At 38.3% G+C, this 24,886-nt stretch overlaps 1 protein-coding gene across 4 annotated transcripts; it reads right to left on the reverse strand.

The window, feature by feature from the left end:
• Positions 1-7,981: 7,981 nt before the first annotated feature.
• Positions 7,982-24,246, reverse strand: lhx3 (LIM homeobox 3). Of its 4 annotated transcripts, none has more exons than XM_020053218.2 (6): positions 24,188-24,246; positions 13,114-13,285; positions 12,744-12,946; positions 11,131-11,282; positions 10,073-10,244; positions 7,982-9,510 (listed from the first exon to the last, which is right to left on the reverse strand). In XM_020053218.2, the coding sequence occupies exons 1-6, from the start codon at positions 24,204-24,206 to the stop codon at positions 9,080-9,082; spliced, it is 1,149 nt and encodes a 382-aa protein (XP_019908777.1). In that variant the 5' UTR covers positions 24,207-24,246; the 3' UTR covers positions 7,982-9,079. The 4 variants fall into 4 exon arrangements, with proteins under 4 accessions (XP_019908777.1, XP_010876294.1, XP_019908779.1 ...); XM_010877992.3 differs by lacking the exon at positions 24,188-24,246 and adding an exon at positions 19,209-19,783; XM_020053220.3 differs by lacking the exon at positions 24,188-24,246 and adding an exon at positions 16,489-16,730 and having other exon boundaries at positions 12,744-12,943.
• Positions 24,247-24,886: the final 640 nt, after the last annotated feature.

Here is a 24,886-nt window from a genome sequence, read left to right on the forward strand (position 1 = left end):
TGGAAAGCAATGACAAATACTGAAAACAGAAGACTGTTAATGAGAAAGTATATTAGCCTTCACTGAGCAAGTAAATGGTAAATAGCCTTCCAGTTCGCATGCATATACAGTGGGGAGAACAAGCATTTGATACACTGCCGATTTTGTAGGTTTTCCCATTTACAAATCATGTAAAAGTCTGTAATTTTTATCATAGGTACTCTTCTGTGAGTGACGGAATCAAAAACAAAAATCCAGAGAATCACATTGTATGATTTTTAAATAATTTATTAGCATTTTATTGCATGACATAAGTATTTGATACATCAGAAAAGCAGAACTTGATATTTGGTACAGAAACCTTTGTTTGGAATTACAGAGATCATACGTTTCCTGTTGTTCTTCACCAGTTTTGCACACACTGCAGAAAGGGATTTTGGCCCACTCCTCCATACAGACCTTCTCCAGATCTTTCAGGTTTCGGGGCTGTCGCTGGGCAATACGGACTTTCAGCTCCCTCCAAAGATTTTCTATTGGGTTCAGGTCTGGAGACTGGCAAGGCCACTCCAGGACGTTGAGATGCTTCTTATGGAGCCCATTCGTCCAGGTCATGCAAAGTCTTTGGTCGTCTTGCATGAACCGCACTTTTGACACCCCCCGACTGGCCTGATGATATTAAGGTCAGGAGACTGTGATGGCCACCCAGGAACCTTCACCTTTTCCTGCTGTAACCACTGGAGGGCCAACTTGGCCTTGTGCTTAGGGTCATTGTCGTGCTGGAAAGTCCAAGAGCATCCCATAAGCAGCTTTAGTGCAGAAGAATGCAAATTGTCTGCCAGGGTTTTTTGCTAACATCTTGCCATAAATTTTCACAAGATTCCCCGTGCCTTTAGAGCTCATACACCGCCAAAACATCAGTGAGCCACAACCATGTTTCACAGTGGGGATGGTATTCTTTTCACTATAGGCTTTGTTGACCACTCTCCAAACATAGCGCTTATGGTTGTGACTATAAAGTTTTATTTTGGTCTTGTCATTCCAAATTACATTGTGCCAGAAGCTATGAGGTGTGTCAAAGTGTTGTTGAGCATATTGTAACTGGGCTTTTTTGTGGTATTGGTGCAGTAAAGACTTCTTTCTAGCAACTCGACCATGCAGCTCATTTTTGTTCAAGTATCGTCGTATTGTTCTCCTTGAAACAACCACACTGTCTTTTTCCAGAGCAGCCTGTATTTCGCCTGTGGTTACCTGTGGGTTTTTCTTTGTATCCTGAACAATTACTCTGGCAGTTTTGGCAGAAATCTTTCTTGGTCTAACTGACCTTGGCTTTGTATCAAGAGATCCCTGAATTTTCCACTTCTTAATAAGTGATTGAACAGTACTGACTGGCATTTGCAAAGCATTGGATATCTTTTTATATCCTTTTCCTTTTTTACAAAGTTCTGTTACCTTGTTGTGCAGGTCTTTTGACAGTTATTTTCTGTTAGCCATGGCTCAGTATCTAGCCTGCTCAGTGCATCCACGTGAGAGCTGACAAACTCATTGACTATACACAGACACTAATTGCTATTTAAAAAGCCACAGGTATGGGAAATTGACCTTTAATTGACATTTTAACCTGCGTGTGTCACCTTATGTGTCTGTAACAAGGCCAAACATTCAAGGGTATGTAAACGTTTGATTAGGACCATTTTTGTGATTTCTGTTATCATTATGATTTAAAATGGTGCCAAACAACTACCGGTATGTGATAATAAATGGCTTCATATGGTCACTATCCTTAAATAAAACACAGTTTTTTTGCATGATCAGTCATATCTTTAAAATCAATAATAACATTTCACAATTTCTGCCAGTGTATGCAAACTTATGAGCACAAGTGCACCATCAGAGGGCAGAACAGTGGGAATGTGGGGAAAAAAGTGCCCTGATGACACAAAAAAATTGCTTTTTGGACACAACTCAAAGCACTATGTGGGGCGCAAACCTCGCCCCAGACAACAGTACATCTCAGGATTTATGTTTGCATGGAACTGTTTTGTTAACCGGAATCACGTTCAATATTAACATAAATCAGTGAAATTGCGTTCGGTATCAACATAGCCACAGTGTTATTGGTCCCCAATGACTCCCTATTATGTTGCGCCTTAAAATGTTGCTATTATGCTGGTCCTTAACATAGTCAATTCAAAATGAAAAACCCCTAGTTATGAATATATTTATGATTAAGTGTTAAGTGTTAAGGTTGAGGTTAAGTGTTAAGGTTAGGCATCACAGGTAACAAGAACAGGAATTGAACATGCCAAAACAGAAAAGCTTTTCTAAATAAAACAATACTTGAATAAAAAAATGTTTTGCCTCTTGATGGAATCAAACTCGCAATCATTAGACTTCAAGTCGGCTGCGGAAACGCCTGCCCACAATCCCCGACCGCAACACCCAAGCAAACTGCCACTCCATTTAACTATGAACATGTTCATAACAGCCCCAAGTGGACAGTTTCCAATGGTAGATAAACAGCACTTCTCATATGTTGACACTGAGTGTAAATGTGAGTCATTAAGGACCAGCAGCACTGGGAGATGTTGATATTGAACATAATAGCATTGCGGATATGTTCGTACTGAACGTTATTTCGTTTTCCAGAATAGTTACATACACTTTTATGCATGCAATGATGCGTTGCCCCAAGGAGAGACCCTCCCCCTCGCACCCTTTGACCAACCCCTACGACCCCAACGCTGCTCCATTAGGCCTGAATTGTTGCTGTGACGTGTGGGGCACAGGGGAGGTGTTACTGTCAGGCCTGATTTACTCCCAGCCATCTGACACGAGGCAACCACTTGCTGGGGGTGTGGAAGAAAGGAGGGAGGGAGGAGAATGCTTGCAGCCAGGAACAGCTCACAGCAACAGCATGAAGCAAATGAACAAACCAACAGCCTATTATAGAAAATGAAAAACACAACAGCCTAAAGCAACAGAATTAGAATAATCTTTTATTGCTAAATACATTCACTTACTCCAACTTAGGGTCATGGTGCTGCTAGTGATAGACAACATATAAGGACAGAATACCCAAAAACAATGTACAATTACGTATTAAGTGTATTTTACAAACCCGATTCCAAAAAAGTTGGGACACTGTACAAATTGGGAGTAAAAAAGGAATGGAATAATTTACAATTCTCATAAACTTATATTTAATTCAAAATAGAATATAGATAACAAATCGAATGTTGAAAGTGCGACATTTTGTAATGTCATGCCAAATATTGGCTCATTTTGGATTTCATGAGAACTACACATTCCAAAAAAGTTGGGACAGATAGCAATAAGAGGCCGGAAAAGTTTCATGTACAGAAAAGGAACAGCAGGAGGACCAATTTGCAATTTATTATGTCAATTGGCAACATGATTGGTATAAAAAGAGCCTCTCAGAGTGGCAGTGTCTCTCAGAAGTCAAGAGGGGCAGAGGATCACCAATTCCCCCAATGCTGCAGTGAAAAATAGGGGAGCAATATCAGAAAGGGGTTTCTCTGAGAACAATTGCAAATAGTTTGAAGTTATCATCCTCTACAGTGCATAATATCATCCAAAGATTCAGAGAATCTGGAACAATCTCTGTGCGTAAGGGTCAATGCCGGAAAACCATACTGGATGCCCGTGATCTTCGGGCCCTCAGACCATCATTCATTGAATGATACTGTAATGGAAATCACAACATGGGCTCAGGAATACTTTCAGAAAACATTGTCAGTGAACACAATCCACCGTGCCATTCGCCGTTGCTGGCTAAAACTCTATAGGTCAAAAAAGAAACCGTATCTAAACAAGATCCAGAAGTGCAGGCATATTCTTTGGGCCAAGGATCATTTAAAATGGACTGTGGCAAAGTGGAAAAGTGTTCTGTGGTCAGACGAATCAAAATTTGAAGTTCATTTTGGAAAACTGGGACACCATGTAATCTGGACTAAAGAGGACAAGGACAACCCAAGTTGTTATCAGTGCTCAGTTCAGAAGCCTGCATCTCTGATGGTATGGGGTTGCATGAGTGCGTGTGGCATGGGCAGCCTACACATCTGGAAAGGCACCATCAATGCTGACAGTTATATCCAAGTTCTAGAACAACATATGCTCCCATCCAGACGTCGTCTCTTTCAGGGAAGACCTTGCATTTTCCAACATGACAATGCCAGACCACATACTGCATCAATTACAATGTCATGGCTGCATAGAAGAAGGATCCGGGTACTGAAATGGCCAGCCTGCAGTCCAGATCTTTCACCCATAGAAAACATTTGGCGCATCATAAAGAGGAAGGTGCGACAATGAAGACCTAAGATAGTTGAACAACTAGAAGCCTGTATTAGACAAGAATGGGACAACATTCCTATTCATAAACTTGAGCAACTTGTCTCCTCAGTCCCCAGACATTTGCAGTCTGTTATAAAAAGAAGAGGGGATGCCACACAGTGGTAAACATGGCCTTGTCCCAACTTTTTTGAGATGTGTTGATGCCATGACATTTAAAATCAACTTATTTTTCCCTTAAAGTGATACATTTTCTCAGTTTAAACATTTGATATGTCATCTATGTTGTATTCTGAATAAAATATTGAAATTTGAAACTTCCACATCATTGCATTCTGTTTTTTCCACAATTGTACAGTGTCCAAACTTTTTTGGAATCAGGTTTGTAAATTAAATACAATAGGTGATGGATATGAGCAGTCAGTTTGTAATATGAATGATACAAAGTTTATGTACAGTTTCAGTATAGCATGTCTTTAGATCCCAGGAGATTAGCATCTAAAGATATAGAGATTTAGAGTTTTGAATGCGCTATAATTTAGGTGTCTAGTTTGCAGCTGATGTTTGATGTCATGCGTGGCCATTCAGTCATAGGGAAACAGGAAGGACTGGACATGGCTGAGCACACACCTCTGTGAAAGCCCTGTCCTAAGATGGTGTTGTTGCCAGTCATTCAGACCAGCCTGTGGTCCGCCCATCAGAAATTCCAGGAGCCATGTGTAAAGGATGCTCTCCAGACCCCAAGCTCTGGGCTTGCTTAGTCAACAACAATGTTAAATGCTGAACTGAAGTCAATTAGAAACATTCTCACACACTGTAGGAGCATGGTGATGACAAATGAGACCGGGTCCACTGTGTTTGCCTCTTTTGCCACCCCGGCCTTGATGTGGACCATGAATAACCTCTCTTGATGACTTGATGATGACAGGGCTGGTTGTGATTGAGTGATAGTCATTTTAGAGTGTTCTGTTTGTTTTCTTGGCCTAGTACATGAATGACACCTGCAATGGGGCTTGACACACAGATCTAACTGGGACAATGGTGGTCTGTCTGAAGCAAGTGAAGGCTACAGGCTTGGACAAGGACAGGTGGAAGATGTCAAAGAATGGCCTTCTTGGATGGCTCAGCATTGTCCACCTCCAAGTATGCATGGAGCATGCTAGGCTTGTCAATATTATTTGCCAAAGCCACTGATTGGATTTGTTGTCTCTGAATGTGTTGTGTATTGTTTTGTTGTGTCCATCAAATTCAAAAATTCTTAGTGAGAAAATAAAGTTGTCTGTTGTATTTAATTGTAGTTTTTTTGTGGCTTGTACAGTATATCTGAGTAGTCATCAATCAAAGACTAATACAACCAACAGTCTAGACCTTCTGGGAGGTAGGTCACAGGATCCAGCTTTTATCTGGAGAAGAATGTGCTAGTCACCTGTCATGTTAAACATGAAACACATACATTCAGATATACACATACAACAGTGAACCAAACAAAAACAAAAGCTTATATCCTAAATAGTTGCAACATAAAAACCTAAATTGTAATAATATAAATGATATAATCACAAACACTATATACTTACTGTGCACACATTTTCCCATTTCCTGTCTCAGCATTTCATGCATCCACTTAAAGCTACCCAGCTGCATTCAATCTCCAAACAATCCCTTATACAAGTGAAGCCACTGGGAAACCCATGTTAATTTAAAAGAGTGGATGGGATAATCTCACTGGTTTACAATGTGCACAGTTCATCCTCAGGTCATCCTGATCTCACCTTTTTCCCCCATGGTTCCTTGTATCTTATAAAGGCTGTTGTGGGCACTTCAGACTTCCTGATGTGTTGTGTTCCTCCATCTCATTGACAAATCCGCCTGGCTCAGCCCAAATGGAAACTGCTCCGTAAACTGACCACAGCAGGGATTGGGGGAGATTAGTCCCGCCTTTGACACTTCACTCTCACCCCAGACTGTCTTTGTAGGGTGACCTGGGATAGGGTTTCACAGCTGGCACCTAAACACTGCAATAGTGACAGCTGCTGTTCAGGTGGAAAAATTCGATTTTAATGCGAATTCAGTTTTTTTCTTGTTCTGACAACCTGAGAACAAGGATCAGCCACTCAACTTTAAATGAAAAAGTTAAGCTTTTTTTCAAATGTTAACAACAATGACAACAATTACAATTAAAAGGCCATTTCCATTTTGTGACTTTGGTGTCCGTGACAAAAGACACAAATGACAGCCTGTTTAATATTCAAGCCTCAATCTTCCAAATGCTGAAAATAAATGAAGCTGGATATGCTTGAATTAAATCTGACAATACAGTTACTCAAACAAATAACTGGGGTACAAAAGAACAACTTCCTCAGTTACTCAGGTAAATTATTACAAACACGGAGGTGTTGGAATTCTTTCTCTGTGATGCACACAAGCTTCAAAACACTTGTCTAGAGTTGATGTACTGTTGTTATTCAAGTAAGGGATTTCATTTCTGATGGAAAAAAAATGAATAATATGTTCTTGAGTATTTAAGTATTTTATTCCATTATTTTCTAAGATCTCTCAAATATAAGACAGACGCCTTGTTTATTTTTTATAAATATTTTGAATATATGTATTGCATTTTTAAATGCTTTCTTAAATACATTCATGTAGGTAATAGCATTAAAGGCCAATATTATTTTATTTTCCAATATTTTATATTTACAGGATTTTTTAAATTACGAATCAAATCAAACATTGTAAAATAATTGAATTCAGTGTAATAGGTTAGTACACATCGAAAAGGAGAAACACATTTGAGAGTTGTAAAGTTTTAACTAGCTACAGTTCATTTGATGATCAGGTCACCTGGACAATTAAAAATATTTTCATATTATCCTGGTTTATCTGTATTGTCAAATGTTCCTTTTAGAACACTGTATATTGCTAAAAGAAGGTGAAAAGATCCATCTCTAAAAAAGGTCCAGAGGGATGGCTTTGTCTGAGGGTGATGGTTTTGTTGGTTGGGTGCCAGCTGTAATGCTATGCATGAAAACTAAAATAAAAATCTTTCTATAACTGAAAAGATGACATTAGCAGTGTTTTCCATGGTGCAAGCACACACTCACAAATGTGCGTTCAACCGCAGGATGCACACACAAGCACACACACACACACACACACACACACACACACACACATACACACACACAATCTATTTAATTGAACCTGACTTTGAATAAGTAAACAAATGAGGAAATTCACAAGGGGCACTCGATCCCTCCCAAGCTAATGGATTGAAGATTTCTATCCCGTAGGGGCATTTGGGTAAACAAGACCCGGTTATCTCCAAATCGACATGTTGCCTCTAAAGCTGCATCAAATTTCTGCACTAAAGAGTCGTTGAACTCTTGATACGGCTTTGGTAATTAGCCCGACCGTCAATCTGCAGACTCAGTCAGATCTTTGGATTGCTCCGTTTCCCCTACATTATGTGTACTCTGATGTAAGATCAATGTGATTAATATGAAAGGAAAATAAGGAAGGTTATTGAAGATTTGGCACCGCCCCAATGACTCTAGGTTCTGTCAAAGTTCTGCGTAATTGAGATATGTGCTGTTTATACTATATAAGAACTTGACTTTCCCTAGAAAAAAGACAACCAAAAACAAAGCCCATAGTCAGCATAATAAATATCTGATGCAACAATCAGTGGTTAGTTTGGATTTAGCTGACAAATTTATTAAAGACCTGTATCACTTAATCATTATCATCATTGAGAATAAATAAGACATAAAACATCTTCCACATAAACAAACACATACACCAGCCTGGGTTTCAGCATGCCCAGGTAGTTTTTATAGAGATGAACAAGATAGAGACAATAGAGACAAACAAGATCCATCTAAGAACACACAAATGCATAGAAGTAACTGGACCCTAGTTATTGGTGGGAGGTGACATCTACAACTTGTCTAGATCCCTGGCCTTCAATGAACAAAGTCCAAGTACTTTGTGTACTTTGTACATTCCCAAGCTGTCAATGTACAAAGTATTCATGTTGTTGAAGGAGTTGTATAAAAATAAAGTCTCCATAATGATGAACAGTAATGTATAGACATTTGGCAACAACCAGACACATAAAGACTTGAACGAAACCTGCATCTGTCCACGTTTTTACAAAATAGAGAGGTGTAAGTGAAAAGGATTCGGGGAAGAGACTATCAAAATCCAATTGGGCAAAAGTCTGAATGTTATATTGTTACAACAATCTCACAGCTAGAAATAGTGTGTATCTGTAAGCCTCTTCTGGGGAAATATTGATGACACCATAGGGATCAAAAGCATGTTGGTCCACAGTTGCTGTACAAATCATGGTGGTAGACTGCTGGAAGAGTGCTTTGAGGACTTAAGACAGAGAGATGGAGGAGTCTGTCTTTTTTGACAATTAAAAGTACAAATTGTCAACGTGAGTAACCTTTCTTTCAGAAATACTCCTGATGTTTTGGAGAGACATATAAACAATCCATCATTAGCTTCATTGTCATTCTTAACAAGCCAGCACTCAATTTCACCATTCTAGTTTTCTGTGGTGAAGGGAGTGTGAGTTCCAGGTGCTCTTCGAGACAGTCCGCTCAGGGGAAATAGACGGAAAGTTTGTTAATGGAGAGATAACAATCCAAGACAGGTGAAGGACAGCAACCGTCCAAATTCAGGCTGTGACTAATTTTTCCAGTTTGTGACACCCGCCAGGTAAATCCAGAAAAAAAACGATTTGAGACCCTAATCCACACTGACCAATTAACGCACCTCGTCAAAACTGGCCATGGTCCACTTCATCCAACCAGGAAGCTGGACTTGCTGGGAAGTCTGGATAGCCCCCACTGCTACCAGTGGAGAGATCCGAGTTGGGACCGTTAGCACCCCCCAACACTCCTCTAATGGCGGGATTCAGCCCGGGGGCCCCACCAGGGGTCATGATAGACAGGCCGGAGTCAGGGTAGACCAGACTGGAGATGAGAGGTTGGTGCCTGGGCACGGCCTGGAGGGAACCTGGGGACTGGGGTAAGCCGTAGGGGCTGCTGGAGCGAATGTCGTGGTACTGGTCCTGGGAAGGGAGGACTCCATGCTCCAAGGAAAAGGAGCCGTGGCTACCACCCTGGCGGCCGCCCATGGCTGGGGACGACTCACTCAGGCCACTGTAAATGCCGTTGGAGTGGCTGAGCTCTGACATGGGTGGCTCATCTGGAACACAAGGAAGAACATTTATAGGCTGTGTTGACACAACCAGCCCAACTCAGAATTTTTTCTCCACCAATTTGTCAATTTAAAAGATAGTTTCAACCTCATTGAGACCTAGTCTGATTTTTGTTGTGTAAAACCTAAAATAATATTACATTTATTAAGACATTTTAAACAAAAAGATGTGATGGAGTTTGGCTGTCTATCAAAAAGGAGTCAAGCTGTGGTATTATGGAAGTGCTGGTCGCCACCTTATATTATTAAATAGATTATTTTGCATTTTAATGTATGCCATAACCTCGTAATTGAATTATTTGGGTAAATAAAAGTGTTTGTTAACTGGAAGTAAACAAACATTAGCGGTTTAGGAATTTGTTAAGTTAATTTCAACCATCACATTTCTATAAAAAATTTAGAGGATACGTTTGTACACATTTGCGATGGTAATAAATGGTTCATAATTTCTCATAATTCCTCAAAAGGTAACTAATACTTTTCTGTTAATTTTCATAGATTTCTTGTGAATACATTATCTCAGATGGGTCTGTCAGTCAGATAAGTCTACCTGTAAAGGAGACTTCAGCGTCACTATCCATGCCCTCCTCTTGGATGCTGTCCTTGTCAGATTTTGAGCTGCCTCGCGACCTCTTCATGTTGCGGAAGTATTGACCCCACCTCTGTCTGCCGGCATCCTTCTTCAACCTCTTCTCTTTTGCTCGCCTGTTCTGAAACCAGACCTAGGGGACAGAGAATTAGTTTGATTAGATAAAGCCTACTACATATTTATGTTTTATTTAATTTATTTGCGATATGTTTGGAACGTTGCCCCTCCGATATATGCCATATCTTTTCATGTAGAGCAATACTTGTTTTTTTTTTACTATTTCTTCAGTGCACACCAGTCATGCTATTAGGTGACCAGGTAGGCTACATTAACATTAAAACAAAATTAATGTTCAAGGACTGTCTGGGGTCACGTCTTCTCTAACCCAAGTGAGAGATTGAAACAGTGGCACGGAACACTAATGTTCGGACCGTGGTGCACTGTACGAGATTTATCACGCGCTTAATTAACTTCGCGACAGCCACACGCTGTCCTTAACCCGCGGAGCAGACAGGTTACCTTGCATGATGTTACGTAGCCTCTCATCGGAATCTACAACTCAGAGTTGATTTGAATTATGTCCTATTTAAATTTAACTAAGCAGGCGTTTTAAAATGTAAGCATACCTGCATTGTTTTTGTGAAAAAAATATTTTCAATCAAGACAATTATGCATTAACGAAAGAGTCTACGTAAACAAACTTGCTGAACCGAATTAATTCAAAAGAAACAAGGTGCATCTATTCTCCAACATACAGGCAAGAGATAAAATTGTGAATCATGCTTCCCTCGATTTTCGATACGGTGAATAAGGAAGGCCTACTCGCTTCGTTAACAGTCCTAGCAAATAAAACAATATTTAGGATCATGGTCAACCACAGTACCACAGTCAACCCCAATATACCCTATCTCCTCAGCAGCATACCTGAGACTCAATGTCAGGTACTATTTCAACGCCACTAGATAATAATGTTCGCAGTTATAATTCTATTTATTGGGGGATACTGAACAGATATTTACCTGAACAACCCGCATATCAAGTCCGGTTTCTGACGATAGCTGTTCCCGTACGTGGCGGGCGGGTTTGGGAGAATTGTTGTAAGCGTTCTTTAGTGTCTCGAGCTGTTTTGCAGTGATGGTTGTTCTTGGTCTTTTCGCGGTTGAGTCTGCCTCTGAAAACACATAACAGAATACACAATATAAAGCAGACGAACACATAATATCACCCCAATAGTTTATCCCAAAGGGATAAACAGCGCACCAGGAACGAATGTAGTTATCAAGAAATACAGTGGAATGCTTTCTCACAAATAATTGAACTATATTTGATAATTAGGGTACGGCCAACAGACAAAAGGTGCAGTAACATCATTCACTGCCTAAACAATGTTTTACGCTAACACAATGCGCGTTGTATTTGCTGCAGGCTAGACATATCAATTCACACACAAAGACAGGGGACAACATTTTTTGTTTACTAATGCACTATAAACAACTCACAAAGAAAATGTAGGGCTATCCTAAGTGGATGTCATTGTGTTCAAATTGAAATTATGAAAAGAAAATGAAAACCTGGGATGATAACTTGATTATGATTTTCCACATTGCAGCGTTAGTTCAAGGCCAGGTCAGTCTAGTTCAAGGCCAGCCAGTAAAAAAAAGTGATATCCTTGTTTTATTAATAATATTTCTAAGCTAATTTCGAAATAACACGCTGAAAAGTGTGAACTTCACGAACTGTTAGAAGGAAATGCCTATGTGGGTGGGATGAAGCTTTGGCTCATACTTGGCGAGATCACAAAGTTGATCTAAATGTAATGTATATCTGGTATAAAGTGCGCTTCTCTCAAACAATCACGGCTTTTGCAGCATTCCAAAATTTGCATGGTAGACTTGTGATTACAACATATGACCTATATTCAAAGGGTTGAAAGACCGAATCCCAGAAGCCTCAATGTTGTCCGTGAGTAATGCAGTTTACCCGAATTGCTCCTTTGTCTTAGTAAACTAAAATAAAGGTAAACAAAATTAATAAATGCTGACATAAGAGTTTTCAACGACCAAGGAAGGAAACAAAAATAACATATTTCATCAAATTAACACGCACAAGGTGAAGCATTAGACTTATTTACACAGATATTTTAAGACAACACAAGCACTTTAAATATACATAGGCATTTTTTGCCTATCAAAACGTGGCGACAAACCATTTTCATACCGTTGAAACGAGACCTCTGAATAATCTGTTGTACAGAGATTACGATTTCAACTATGGTTCTGCTAATAAAATGAAACACTACATTTTCTCTCTTCACTGGAATTGGACAGGCACTACATTCAGTCAATTTCTATCGATTGAGATCCCTGCTAAGATGAAATTAACGCAGGTAGGTCAAAGGTTCATGGGTGACCCATGGTCTTGGAGATCAAGTTCACAGCTCCAAGCAGCTGCTCAATGAAAGATCAATTGCTAAAATAAGTATATAACATTATATAACTTATATTGTGATGAGACACTTGATGGTCTCTAACTGGATGAGCAATTGTGCATTAGTGTCTAGGAACTCCTATTTCTAACGCTATAATTAGTTAAAATGCGTTCATTTAGGTATGAGCCTGCAGTGGCCTCTCACCTCTCTGTTTGGCGGTCTCGTAGTCAGCCTTGCACACGAGCCTACTATCTTCCATCAGGTAGTACTCGTCACCTGTCGCGAGCTGCCTCTTGCACACTATGCACGCGAAGCAGTGCAGGTGGTAGACGAAATCCTGGGCCCTCCTCACCACCTGCGTCGGCGGAATACCTTGCTGACACGCGGCGCATTTGGTCCCAAATCTCCTTTTTGGAAATAAGAAGGTTATCATCAATACCTTATTGGCTGTTTTTTTAAATCACTTTCATACCCTAACTTAAAAATATGGTTGGGGTTTCTTAAAATAAATATTAAGCTGAGCTGGAAATGTTATCAAATATTTATTTAATATTTTGATATTTCTTGCACTCACTTAAAAAAGTCTTCTTTGCAGTAAACGCTATCTCCCCGGCTGAAACACTTCTCCGCTAGTTGGGATTGGCAGTCGCTGCATTTCAGACATTTGCTGTGCCAATGGCGGTCCAGCACTTTGAGGATGAACCGGTCCACGATGTGTTGATTACAACCCGCGCATACAGGAATCTCTGAAGGAGAGAAGCGAGAATAGCCATGAAACAGACTTGAATGTAAATATATTTTTCAGATAACATGTAGCACCGAGAGGACGTTTGTAACCTTTTTGAGGTGTAAAAGCATTTTAAGGAATATTTCAGATCGTATTATTAAGGACACATTATACATATATATTCTGATAAATCATTCTTAAATAATTATTTATATTCTGAGATCCGTGACTAATCCAATTTTATGTCAAGCTCTCACAACGAAATATATATCCTAATTGAAAATAAATGTGTTATAGTAAAAAATAATCACATTTGTTTAAGCATATTCAAACTGCTGCAACTTGAATTAGGTCTAATATGTATACTACAAAACATAAACAATGTATTTCTATTAACACTATTGAATCCCTCAAACCAATCTGTATTTTGTCCCACTGTATTAGGTGTTTTCTCTCACTGTATTAAATGTTTATTTGTCAATTTTCCGTGGAGGCCATTTGTATTAATTCTATACTGTAATGATGTTCTTTATTATTGTCCTCTGGTCAGATTGGCAGATTTAGTTCAAAATAATGGTTTAATAAATAAAACGCTTGCATGCAGAATATCGCATCAAAAGTGACAAGAAAATCTACATTAATGACAAACACAGGAATGTTCCTCTTGTGTCACCTATCGATCTATAATATTCTTTATTTTTATTTAATCTATATAAATTATGTATATTCATTTCGTCTATCCCTAACAAAAAACAATCTGGCTGAATGAAAAGCCTAGTTACATTGCCAATGTTACACTGGCTACATGATGTACATTTTGAAGAGCAGACTTTAGTTGACAGTTGTGTATTTCAGATGTAAATACACTACGCTGCCTATAAATTACAACCATTCATTCGTTTTTGCAATCTTGAAATTATCATAATGGTAATAATTATCATTGCATTCACAACCCATACATTCCAATAAACGACAGGATAATTTTGTTCCTGCAATATTATCGAAACCTGGCATCATAGCCATTTTCCATTTGTGGATGCCACATGTGCAGAAAAGCAAATAGACATTTCTAAAATCCAACACAGCCATTACTATAACAACTGCCAACACCTAGTTCACTTTTGGCTAATTGTGAGAACCATGACATTTGATTTGCGGGATTAACGATGAAGACATGAGAAACCCCTGCTTAGTATAACTCCTCGAAAAAAGCGACATAAATAAAAACACTTACTTAGCATGTTAACATACTCGTTCATGTCCAGATCATTTAAGCACTACAGTGTATTCGGAAAACTCTCTCTAAACACTCCCCCATTCCATGTTTCCCTTACGAAATCACAATATAGGTACAATTCTCATCCTCTCTAATTCTGCCAATCCTGTCCTTATTAAGGTTACAACAGGTTCATGGTTCCCTCTCTAAAAATTGTCCACACTAAAGAATTACTAGTGATATTAAATGTGTAGCGACGCTGGCCCAATCAACGCTAGCCCTAAGGCCTTTAAGAAGTTTTAGCCTACTTTACATCCGGTTTCCAACTCACGCACAACTAGGCCATTTTCCCACAGTGTGAAAATAGGGATTCTGTCATGTAAACGAGAACACCATAACATTTAATCTGACATTTAATGTTTTGGCAATATTCTCTCATTTGACTTGGAAATTTACAACTACAAGTGTTAGACACTTTTTCAGGTAGGGAAATATGATACATTAAGTCTATGCTGTATAATAATTATATATGCTGTATAATTATTATAAGCAATTGGACACTTAAGGAATGATGAACTCGGCCCACAATATTCCCAGATGTGTATTCTTTATCTAATTTACACATCACATATGACAGTTATCGCAGAGAGAACCAATTTTCAACATACTGCTAGCTCATATAATTGTCGGTCAATGTCTATAAGGCTTAACATGTAGAGTGAATCGAACATAAAAAATAATTGAAATCAATTATACGCCCAAACATAGACAAAATTATAAATTATAAGCATGTAGCTAGACAAAATGGACCCCTTTCAGTCAACAAGTATATACGTTACAGCAAGCAGCATGTTATTAAGCTATCACCAAACTTGTGGACCATGCATCACTGGCAACTGAGATACGACTTCAGATGTTATCACTTGGCTTTATTATTTATTGAAAAGTCCAAGCACTTCGTGTTACATAACTCTAAGGACTCACATTCCAAATTGTTCGTATGTAGTAAATTTATGAAAAATATATGGACCACGTTTTTCTGGGACCAATAGCCGACAATACACACAGAAACGGCGCAACGTCACGAACAGGTGCATTAAACTCATTATTAATTCAAAAGGTTGTGCAAAACTACAATACAATGGTCGGGTCTCAAGATACTATCCAAGGCGTTTTAAACGATTAGATCGCTTTGTAATAATACTACGAGTAGGCTAGATGTCTGTCCATAAAGGCCAATTAATCCATTAGACATTGTTGTAGCAAATAATTATCTGAAAACTAGTGTAACCGTGGACAGACACCTGCGTCCTAAATTAACTGTGCGTCCTAAATTAATATGAATCTCTTATTGTTATGCTTTTAAGACAATAATGCTCTGATGTTCTACAACATATCACATTTTATTAAATGCATACACCATTAAATATCATACACCATTAATTAACTCTTAAAAGTGATGAATGGGAAACTATTGATATGTGTGTAAAAATGAATTCAGATTAAGATATGTAATATCGAAGATTCACCACATTTACCCTTAATCCTACGTCAAACAGATTTAGACATAATCCAATGTAAAACAGGGACAGGGGCAAAACGTAAAAAAAAGAATAAAGGAATGTGTTCACTGTTTCCACTGACCATTGTCTATCTTAATAAAAGTGATCATCGAATTGTCCAAGCACGAAAACCGTTGATGCACATATTAATTAGAGGAAAATTAGCACGTCATTGCAAATACCATACAAATGCTCACCAATGCAAAAAGGGAACGTATCATTATTGAAATATAAGAAAGTTGTATTGTTTTCGTCCTATCACATGCCTTACCAGTAAGGCTGTGCCATACATGGTGTTGGAACGAAATAAAACAACATCCCTCATTCCGAGTTTGTTTAATCAGCGGTAGCAAAATTGGCCTAAACTGATTAAACATGTTGTCATTGTAACCAACATTTGTCAGATTAAAACACAGACAGTCTCAGCGCTTCCAGGTTGAATACCTTTCCGTAGTTCTTCGCTCTGAGTCTGCGCCAGCAAGGCAAACAGCATCTCCGTGTTATTTGGTGTTCTTTTTGGAGAGTTCCGTTCATTATGTCCTTCCATTGCTCATGATCTCCTCACACGATAATTAGAATTACTGTATTTCTGAGCTCTAGGTGCGCACCTACCGCTTACATCGGTATATTATGCAGTGTATGGGGATAATTTAATACCCCGCGCACATTGCCTGCATACGCTTGAGTTTGCTGTAGCGTTGTGCGCAGCGCAGGATTAAGCCGCACGGTTACCCTAGCGACTGGCCTGTTAAAGCGAGGTAGATTATCATCACCTAGCAGCAATTCAGAAAGAGATGCGGGTATCAGGATGGCATTTGACAATCATTTCGATTTATGTTAGTATGTTTGATAGAAGCATATTCCTATTCCTGACGTTAGGCTTTTTCAATTGTACAAAGGCTTAATTTATGCATAGGCTTAATTGTTCAATGTATCGAATATTAATGAAAATGGAGCCTGTATCTTTCTGTATTTAGCATTTGTTAAGGATTGATTGACACGTTTCATGCAGGTTAAATAAAGTGTCATTAAGAGTAAACCTCTAATGCATATATTTTATGTTATGTATAGTAACAAAAGTTATTCTATGAGATTATACATTCCAAATACCAATGTATATAATATTTTCAAAGAAGGTTTTATACTAAACATATTGGTATGATTCTTTAAAGTCTTTACATTTGACAATGCACTTTATATTTGTTAAAAATGATATTAAGCTGTGGGCCTAATTTATAGGGACAAATATTATAATAATATTGTTATTATTAATATATTATAGAATACTGCACATTTATTGCACACTTTTGCGAAATGCACAATGATATGATGAAAGGTAAGGTTACAGCATCTCTATTTAGTTTTATATTCGATTTCATTAATAATTTTCAACATAAATATGTGTTTTATAAGTATCACCTATCTTCTTCTAAGAAACTATAGCCTACATCGCAGCACATTCGGATGTGCATGTTTCCTAATAATAGCTTGATATAAAGTAAACATTCCTTTTCTGATTAAAAAACCTTCCTTACTACAATATATATTTTTTGGATTTAATAACAAGTAATATTTATTGTTTTTCATTCACGGTATGTTATCAAGTCTTAAGCAAGTATTTCATGAAGTCATGTTTGTAAGGCCGTGACAAAACAAAATCGTGAATAGCCAAATCTACAATTTCTGTCACATAGACGAGAACACAAGATTCTTGCATGTGAATAGCACACGCACACATACACGCACGCACACAGGCATACACCAAATCTAGGGAATACAATCTATGTTGGCTTCACAAAGACAACTGATTATTTTAGGGGAATGACCGTACGTTCAATAACATGTTTATCGAGGCAACACGCCGATGTATTTTATTGACACTGATCTCAGGCGCAAAAAGGCGCCTTGGGAAATCACTAGTAGTGCCATGACTGCTTAGACTCCTGATGAATCTAAAATCAATTCCCAATTTGTCTGTATTTTCAGAGTATATGAAACAAATTCAGATGAAATGTGGAATACCTCCTACTTTTTAACATAATATGTTTTCTGTCTTGTTCATCGTTAACTTTTGAGGGTCAAGTTAACATGACCGATGCACTTCGATCAACAAAATAGTCAAATAGTTTGTGAGAAATTATTGGGTTACGGGTTTTATAGATGATTGTAGCTTTTACCTCGAAAGCCATTGTTGACATACTATTTATGATTTAGCTAAGCAATAGGACACAAACAAATTAAATATATTTTTCATTAATACATTGCAAAAAAGAAGCACTACCATTGATACAAACAAATACAACTAATAGTTTGTGCATGGCATTAGCAGCAAGAACCTAATACTAATCTACTGTGGCCCATACTCATAGGTAGCGGCTTCCTACTAGCCTACTAGTTTGACATATCAGAATAATTTACAAAACACAGACCTACTACATCTTTTTCAATGTGCAATTTTATTATTTTGTTGTTGAAATGCATTTCGATGTAAAGTTATGCCAGGCTTCTTCAGACAGACTATCTGTTTTTAAACTTTTTATGCTTTGGCCTACCATTTGACTCGATTTCTGCGCCAAGATCTTTTAGGCTACATAGAACAAACCTCAGGTGTCGCACCTGTCGAAACGAACCTGACACTTGCTGAGCATTTTGCCCAGGTTGTTGACATGGGAGTGCGGGTGGTTGCCCCTGTAGCCGGGCTGTCGTTCTCGTCGTGTTACACGGGCGACACTGCATTAGTGCTCCGGTAGACTCTCCTGGTTTCCCATGACAGCCATGAGCGATGGTGTAAAATAACAGCACGCGCATAACATCTGTTCTTATATAATTCCAAACAATGCAGCTCATTACGTATTCATAACGTATTCCGCAAGCAGTGTAACAGAAATAAAAGCCTTCTTGTCCAATTTTGAAACAATATGAATAAACCCGTAAAAAAGGGTTAAACTGAACACACATTTACTTGTTTTGCACCAATATAGTGAAAGCCCTTCGATGCATATAGCCTACCAATTTCTCTTTTTATCACTACGTCTCACGACTTGAAAGACAGGGCTAAACTGCCAAAAATATGCAGAATATGCTACGTAATTCACATTAAATTGTTAGAATAATTTGTTGAGGGAGAAGTGCTAATTGCTCAAAAAAGGAAATTTGATTCTTACCTTGACCTGCGCTGTATCGGGAGAAATTCCCAGAATTTTGACAACTCGATCCAGGATGCTCAAGCAACATTCTTAGCGGTGAGGCGTTTCAGCTCAGATGAACATAAAATCAATGGGAGTCTGAGACAGAGTCTACCGACGAAGGGAAACCAATAGGGTACTGTTAAGTTTTAATGATAAGTGATTATTAGAAAAAAATAAAAACAAAACCTCATGGTCCTTTATTGCTTTATCCTTTGAGAATTACACAAAATAACGCGGTTGACGTTCAAAACGTACTAAGAGCTAATGTAGCTTGTCTCCCTGGTCGCTATGCGTCGGTCACAGTGCAAGGAAACTTTGAAAATAAAGCAACTTGCTGTTTGATCCCGTTTGTTAGTCGAGAAGTGGTAGATGCAGGGGTGGGGGGTAATGCCTGACCACTGCAAGCGTCAGCTGACCTTAAGCTTTTAGCATAACAAACGTAACAGTTTGTTACGTATCGAATCGAGATACTGAGCCTTACGGATGGTGGAAAAGAGCACTGTCCACGGTGCTGAAATGGGCAGTAATGTGCGTGAGGCCGGAGCCGTCCGTGTGCACGCGTAAGCTACAGACCGCTGTCTTACACCCCCCATCTCCTCCTCCTTTTCCTCCCTATCCATCTAGAGGTACACGTGTCCATCTTTTATCGCATACAATAGGGCAATGACCGATTCGTCGCTACATTGTTGCCTTGCGTTTTTATTCTCGTGCCCCTCTATTGTTCAGCCAAGAATAGACCATAGGCCTAACAACAGACATAAGTGGATGGAGCGTCATTGTTCCGTTTTTTTATTCAGACTCTTTAAACTATCTGTAGGGAGTTATCAGAATCCATGTACTTAATACGGCCTGAAGAAAGTACCAGTGGGTTTCCAACAATAATTACTGTTTGGAATAATTGTTTACCCTTATAAACTAAAATGTAATTATAATAGGCTAGCTATTTTACTTAAAAAAAATTCTTAAATCACCTTACATTTAAATAGTTTGCAATAAGATGGGAGGAGAGATTATGTTGGCCTGATAGGCTATATTTGGAAAATGATCAAAATACATAGCTACAAGTAAAATGACCACCTAGCACACAAAGTTCTCGTAACGTCCCTCAAAGGTTTTTCTTAGAAAAACAACTTTCACATAACGTTCTGAGTACGTTGAGGAACAATATTATTTTATTTGAACCAAAAGACAACATGTAGGGAACGTTTCTATTGTAGTAAGAGAGAATTACATGGTTTCGAGAACGTTCATATGACCTCCTGTAATATTGTAATTCTTTTGCTTTATTTCAGAACATTTATGTAATGTTTCCGTGTGTTTCGCATTTAGTTATTATTCTTAGTAAAGTAACTTTTTGGTAACGTCTATGAACATTATCATCCATAGATTGGCTATATATATATTTACTGAATATATATATATATATATATATATATATATATATATATATATATATATATATATATATATATATATATATATATATTGTGAATACAATTTTAAAAATGTATTCACCAAAACATGATTGTTTTCATCACTCAAGACACAATTTGTTGGTTCACAGTAATCCCCTGTCAGTCACTCTGCCTTGATATATACACAGATTAAGAATAAACATCAGTATATCTGGAAGGAGCCCTACACTGTAACTAGGATCCTAAAGCTAGCACTGCATCAAAGGAGCTTATTGAATAGCATAACAAGAATCTCCACCCACTAAGCCTACTGTTTTTCTTCTCTTTTCTGTGCCTGCCTTTTATAGATCAGCTTGATTACAGATTCCAATAGATTCCAAAAGCATAACAATATGAAGCTCCACAGATCATCTGAAATTGCCTTGAAAAACTGCCAGTAGAGGCAATACAAACATCAAGTACCAGGGCAGGGGTTGGCAACCTTTTTAGATGTGCATAATTTTATCGCTTAAGTACTACATTCCCATTAATCTTGTACATATTCAAAACTCAAGGTAGAAAACCATACATTGATAACATGTAACACAGCATGTCTTACATTCAAAACAAAAAAGACAACTTTCCAAGGGGTGAACTTACTTTTCCACTAGGCAGTTGAAATCACCTAGATTGCAATGAAATCTTCGTCCCAATGATGATTGGAACATTGTGAACAAAATATCCTTCCACTCCCTTAAATTGCAGGAAATATGTGACGCTTAAAAGATGCTGCTGAATGTGGCAGCAAGGTGGCCAAGTGGAACCCACAATTCTTTGGAAATCACTGGAAACCATCCATGGGAAAAAATGTTTAGTCTAGGACTAGATTTCATGTGTCTGGTTGAAAAACTGCCACATACCAGGTTTAAAATCTGTCACTTACCATTTAAAGCAGACTACATAATTGCATTGGAGAACCTTGGAACCGTCTGAGATGACCACTCCTGGGTTCTCCACATAACACTAGTGAATACCTAGCAACTACAAAGTTCTGGTCAAAATATCATAAAAGCTGCATCCTAGCCTCGGTATGAGGTTTTTGGATAACATTCCACTGTTTGCACTCCCTTACAAGTATGTGAAAAAGTGAATTTACAAAGAAAATAATTTTTTAAGACTGTTACTAAAACACTTAATATTTCTCCTTTCCTTCTTGACACCACATTATATATATTTTTTCATAAGTGGACTAAACTGGCTTTATACATTTTAGTTGTGCAGTAGTTCATTTTATGGGCCTATCACAAAGATGACTATTTTACCATTGTAATTTATATATACAGTTTCTCCAATGCAATTATATATGTATATATACACACACAGCTCTAGAAACAAATAAGAGACCACTGCAAAATAATTAGTGTCTCTGGTTTTACTATTCATAGGTATGCGTTTGAGTAAAAAGAACAGTTTTGTTTTATTCTATAAACTACTGACAACATTACTCCCAAATTCCAAATAAAAATATTGTCATTTAGAGTATTTATTTGTAGAAAATAACAACTGGTCAAAATAAACAAAAGAATATGCATTGTTTTCAGACCTCAAATAATGCAAAGAAAACAAATTCATATTCATTTTAAAACAACAAAATACTAATGTTTTAACTTAGGAAGAGTTCAGAGATCAATATTTGGTGGAATAACCCTGATTTTTTATCACAGCTTTCATGCGTTTTGGCATGCTCTCCACCAGTCTGTCACATTGCTGTTGGGTGACTTTATGCTACTCCTGGCACAAAAATTAAAGTAGCTCAGATTTGTGAGGTTTTCAATGGGGTTCAGGTCTGGCCATGACAGGGTCTTGATCTAGTGGTCCTCCGTCCACACCTTAATTTACCTGGCTGTGTGGCATTGAGCATTCTCCTGCTGGAAAAACTTCTCAGAGTTGGGGAACATTGTCAGAGTAGAAGGAAGCAGGCGTTCATCCAGGATAACCTTGTACTTGGCTTGATTCATGCTTCCTTCACAAAGACAAATCTGTCCGATTCCAGCCTTGCTGAAGCATCCCTAGATCATCACTGATCCTCCACCAAATTTCACAGTGGGTGCAAGACACTGTGGCTTGTAGGCCTCTCCAGGTTTCCGTCTAACCGTTAGACAACCAGGTGTTGGGCAAAGCGGAAAATTTGACACGTCAGAGAAGATTATCTTACTCCATTACTCTACGGTCCAATCCTTATGGTCTTTTGCAAACTTGTTTTGCAAAGCCTGTTTCGAACCATCCTCGCCGTGCAAATCACCCAAGCTGCTGTTTGCCATTCTTTTTGTAGGTCACTTGATATCATCCTACGGTTGTTGAGTGCCATTCCAATGAGCTGACGGTCATCTCGGTCAGTGGACAGTTGTTTGGAGTCAGATATTTTGTAGATCAGTGCATTCAGTTTATAATCAGTGTTATGACATGTTGCATGTTAAAAAACAATCAGTGTTTTGATGAGATTTTGTTAAAACAGTGTTGTGACAGATTTCAAAAACAGTGTTGTGTTCACGTTCACTCGAATGGGTATCTGTGTCCAAACATTTGACTTGTACTGTATATACAGTTAATACAAATCAACCAAACAAAACCATGTTCATTTCTTTTTCGGTTCGCAGCTATTTGGATACTGTCATGATCAGGACTACAATCTTTCCAACCACACAGTCTTGCATTCAATGTCGTCCTGACACTCTGTATTGGAGATATGGAGGTTGTGTCAGGGATGCCATGACAACCAGACAACGCCTACAATGACCAACTATTGTAAAAATGAAAGTATTGGATTGTTTTGGGGGAATTTCTAAGTGTAATTTACGTTCATGAACATAACTAGCCGTTTTAGCAAACATAAATTATTTTGAAACCATGAATGAACAATGCAATAGCAAGAGTCATTAGGAGTATGCACAGCTGTAGGTTTTCCTCATCATACAACTCAAACGACAGTAATATGGGGGAAGTCATGTCTGGACCTATAGGGGAAGCAATACAACAATGGCTTTGTAAAACTGATAATGAACTTTACTTGTTTAAACCGGAGTAGACTAGTCTGTCAAGGATTTGAGAGACAGCGGTCGCGGCGGGCTGGTGGGAAATTCTAACTATAGCTATGACTTTTGTCATGATATGCTGGCACGTTCTAATACGGAGTGTATTTACAAATCACATTTGGAGCACAACAGTTTTATCAAAACCAAGACGGCAAATAAGCAAGTTCATTTGATTAATATGTGCCTTGCTTGTGTTAAATAAACAGTGGCTGTGGGAATTAGCTATTGAGATTAGTGGCTAGCAATATACTGTTAATGGTATAGCCAACTATTTGTATGTGGCTACTATTGTAAAAACAGCACCTGAGTTTAACCTAGGGCTGTGAAAGTTAACGTGTTAAAGCATGCGATTATTTAAAAATGCCAAACGCCGTTTATTATTTTATCTACCTATCTATTTTTGAGCCTCAGAACCATCTATAGATTGAAGTTGACTTTGGCAGGAGCTTTCAGGATAACTTGCACTTACTGTTTGCTGGTAACTTCATTGGTAGTTGACTTGACCTGCGCGCTTCACAGGCATTTTTTTCAATATATAATTGGTGAGTATAGGCGTTCGTGTCGTATGTCGTGTTTACTCTGCACTAGTTTAACAACAAGAGCCTAAAAACTCATTAGTAGGCTACAAACCCGTTAGTACAATGGATGTGAGGAAATTGAAATATTTCTTCTTGCGTCCCGCACCCCAGTCTCAATCCAAATATCCATCAAACGGGAATGCTAGCCGTGTCGTCCCCAGGTGCTATGTTGCGTGAATCCACCTAACACTTCGCTTGTAGCATAGTAAATTGTCATTATTTAATGTTTTTGCTCATCTGAGCTTGCTGTTAATGTTTCCACCAAAGTATATTATATAGGGGAAGTAACAACATCTATGCTCTGCATGAATTACAGATGTCCCCGGATTAATGTTTTGATAACGTCTCTAACGACCATGACTAGCTTAAGCCATTAGCATCACATACCTTACGCATGTGGTTGAATTTGGGACTCATTTAGATACACACTTATTTGTTTGTGGCTAACCTTCTTTCAGGAAATCTAATGTTTACAGGGCCCCCCTAAACCCAATTCTAACTACATTTCAGCCGAAACATCTAAGGACAATACCTTGACATGCTTAGGTGTAATTTTGTGAGTTAAATGCCTGCACGTCCTGCAGCTCTCC

Source organism: Esox lucius, chromosome 14 (assembly GCF_011004845.1).
Source record: "Esox lucius isolate fEsoLuc1 chromosome 14, fEsoLuc1.pri, whole genome shotgun sequence".
Classification (NCBI taxonomy): Eukaryota; Metazoa; Chordata; class Actinopteri; order Esociformes; family Esocidae; genus Esox; species Esox lucius.

Bases quoted from the DNA above. Each gene is read 5' to 3' on its own strand.
- lhx3 (XM_020053219.3), bottom strand. From the start codon at position 16,591: ATGGAAGGACATAATGAACGGAACTCTCCAAAAAGAACACCAAATAAC. The intron at 13,286-16,488 runs GTATTCAACCTG...TCTCTCCTTCAG, and splicing joins GAGCGAAGAACTACGGAAAG to AGATTCCTGTATGCGCGGGT. The intron at 11,283-12,743 runs GTGAGAGGCCAC...ATGTGTTTTCAG, and splicing joins CGAGACCGCCAAACAGAGAG to AGGCAGACTCAACCGCGAAA.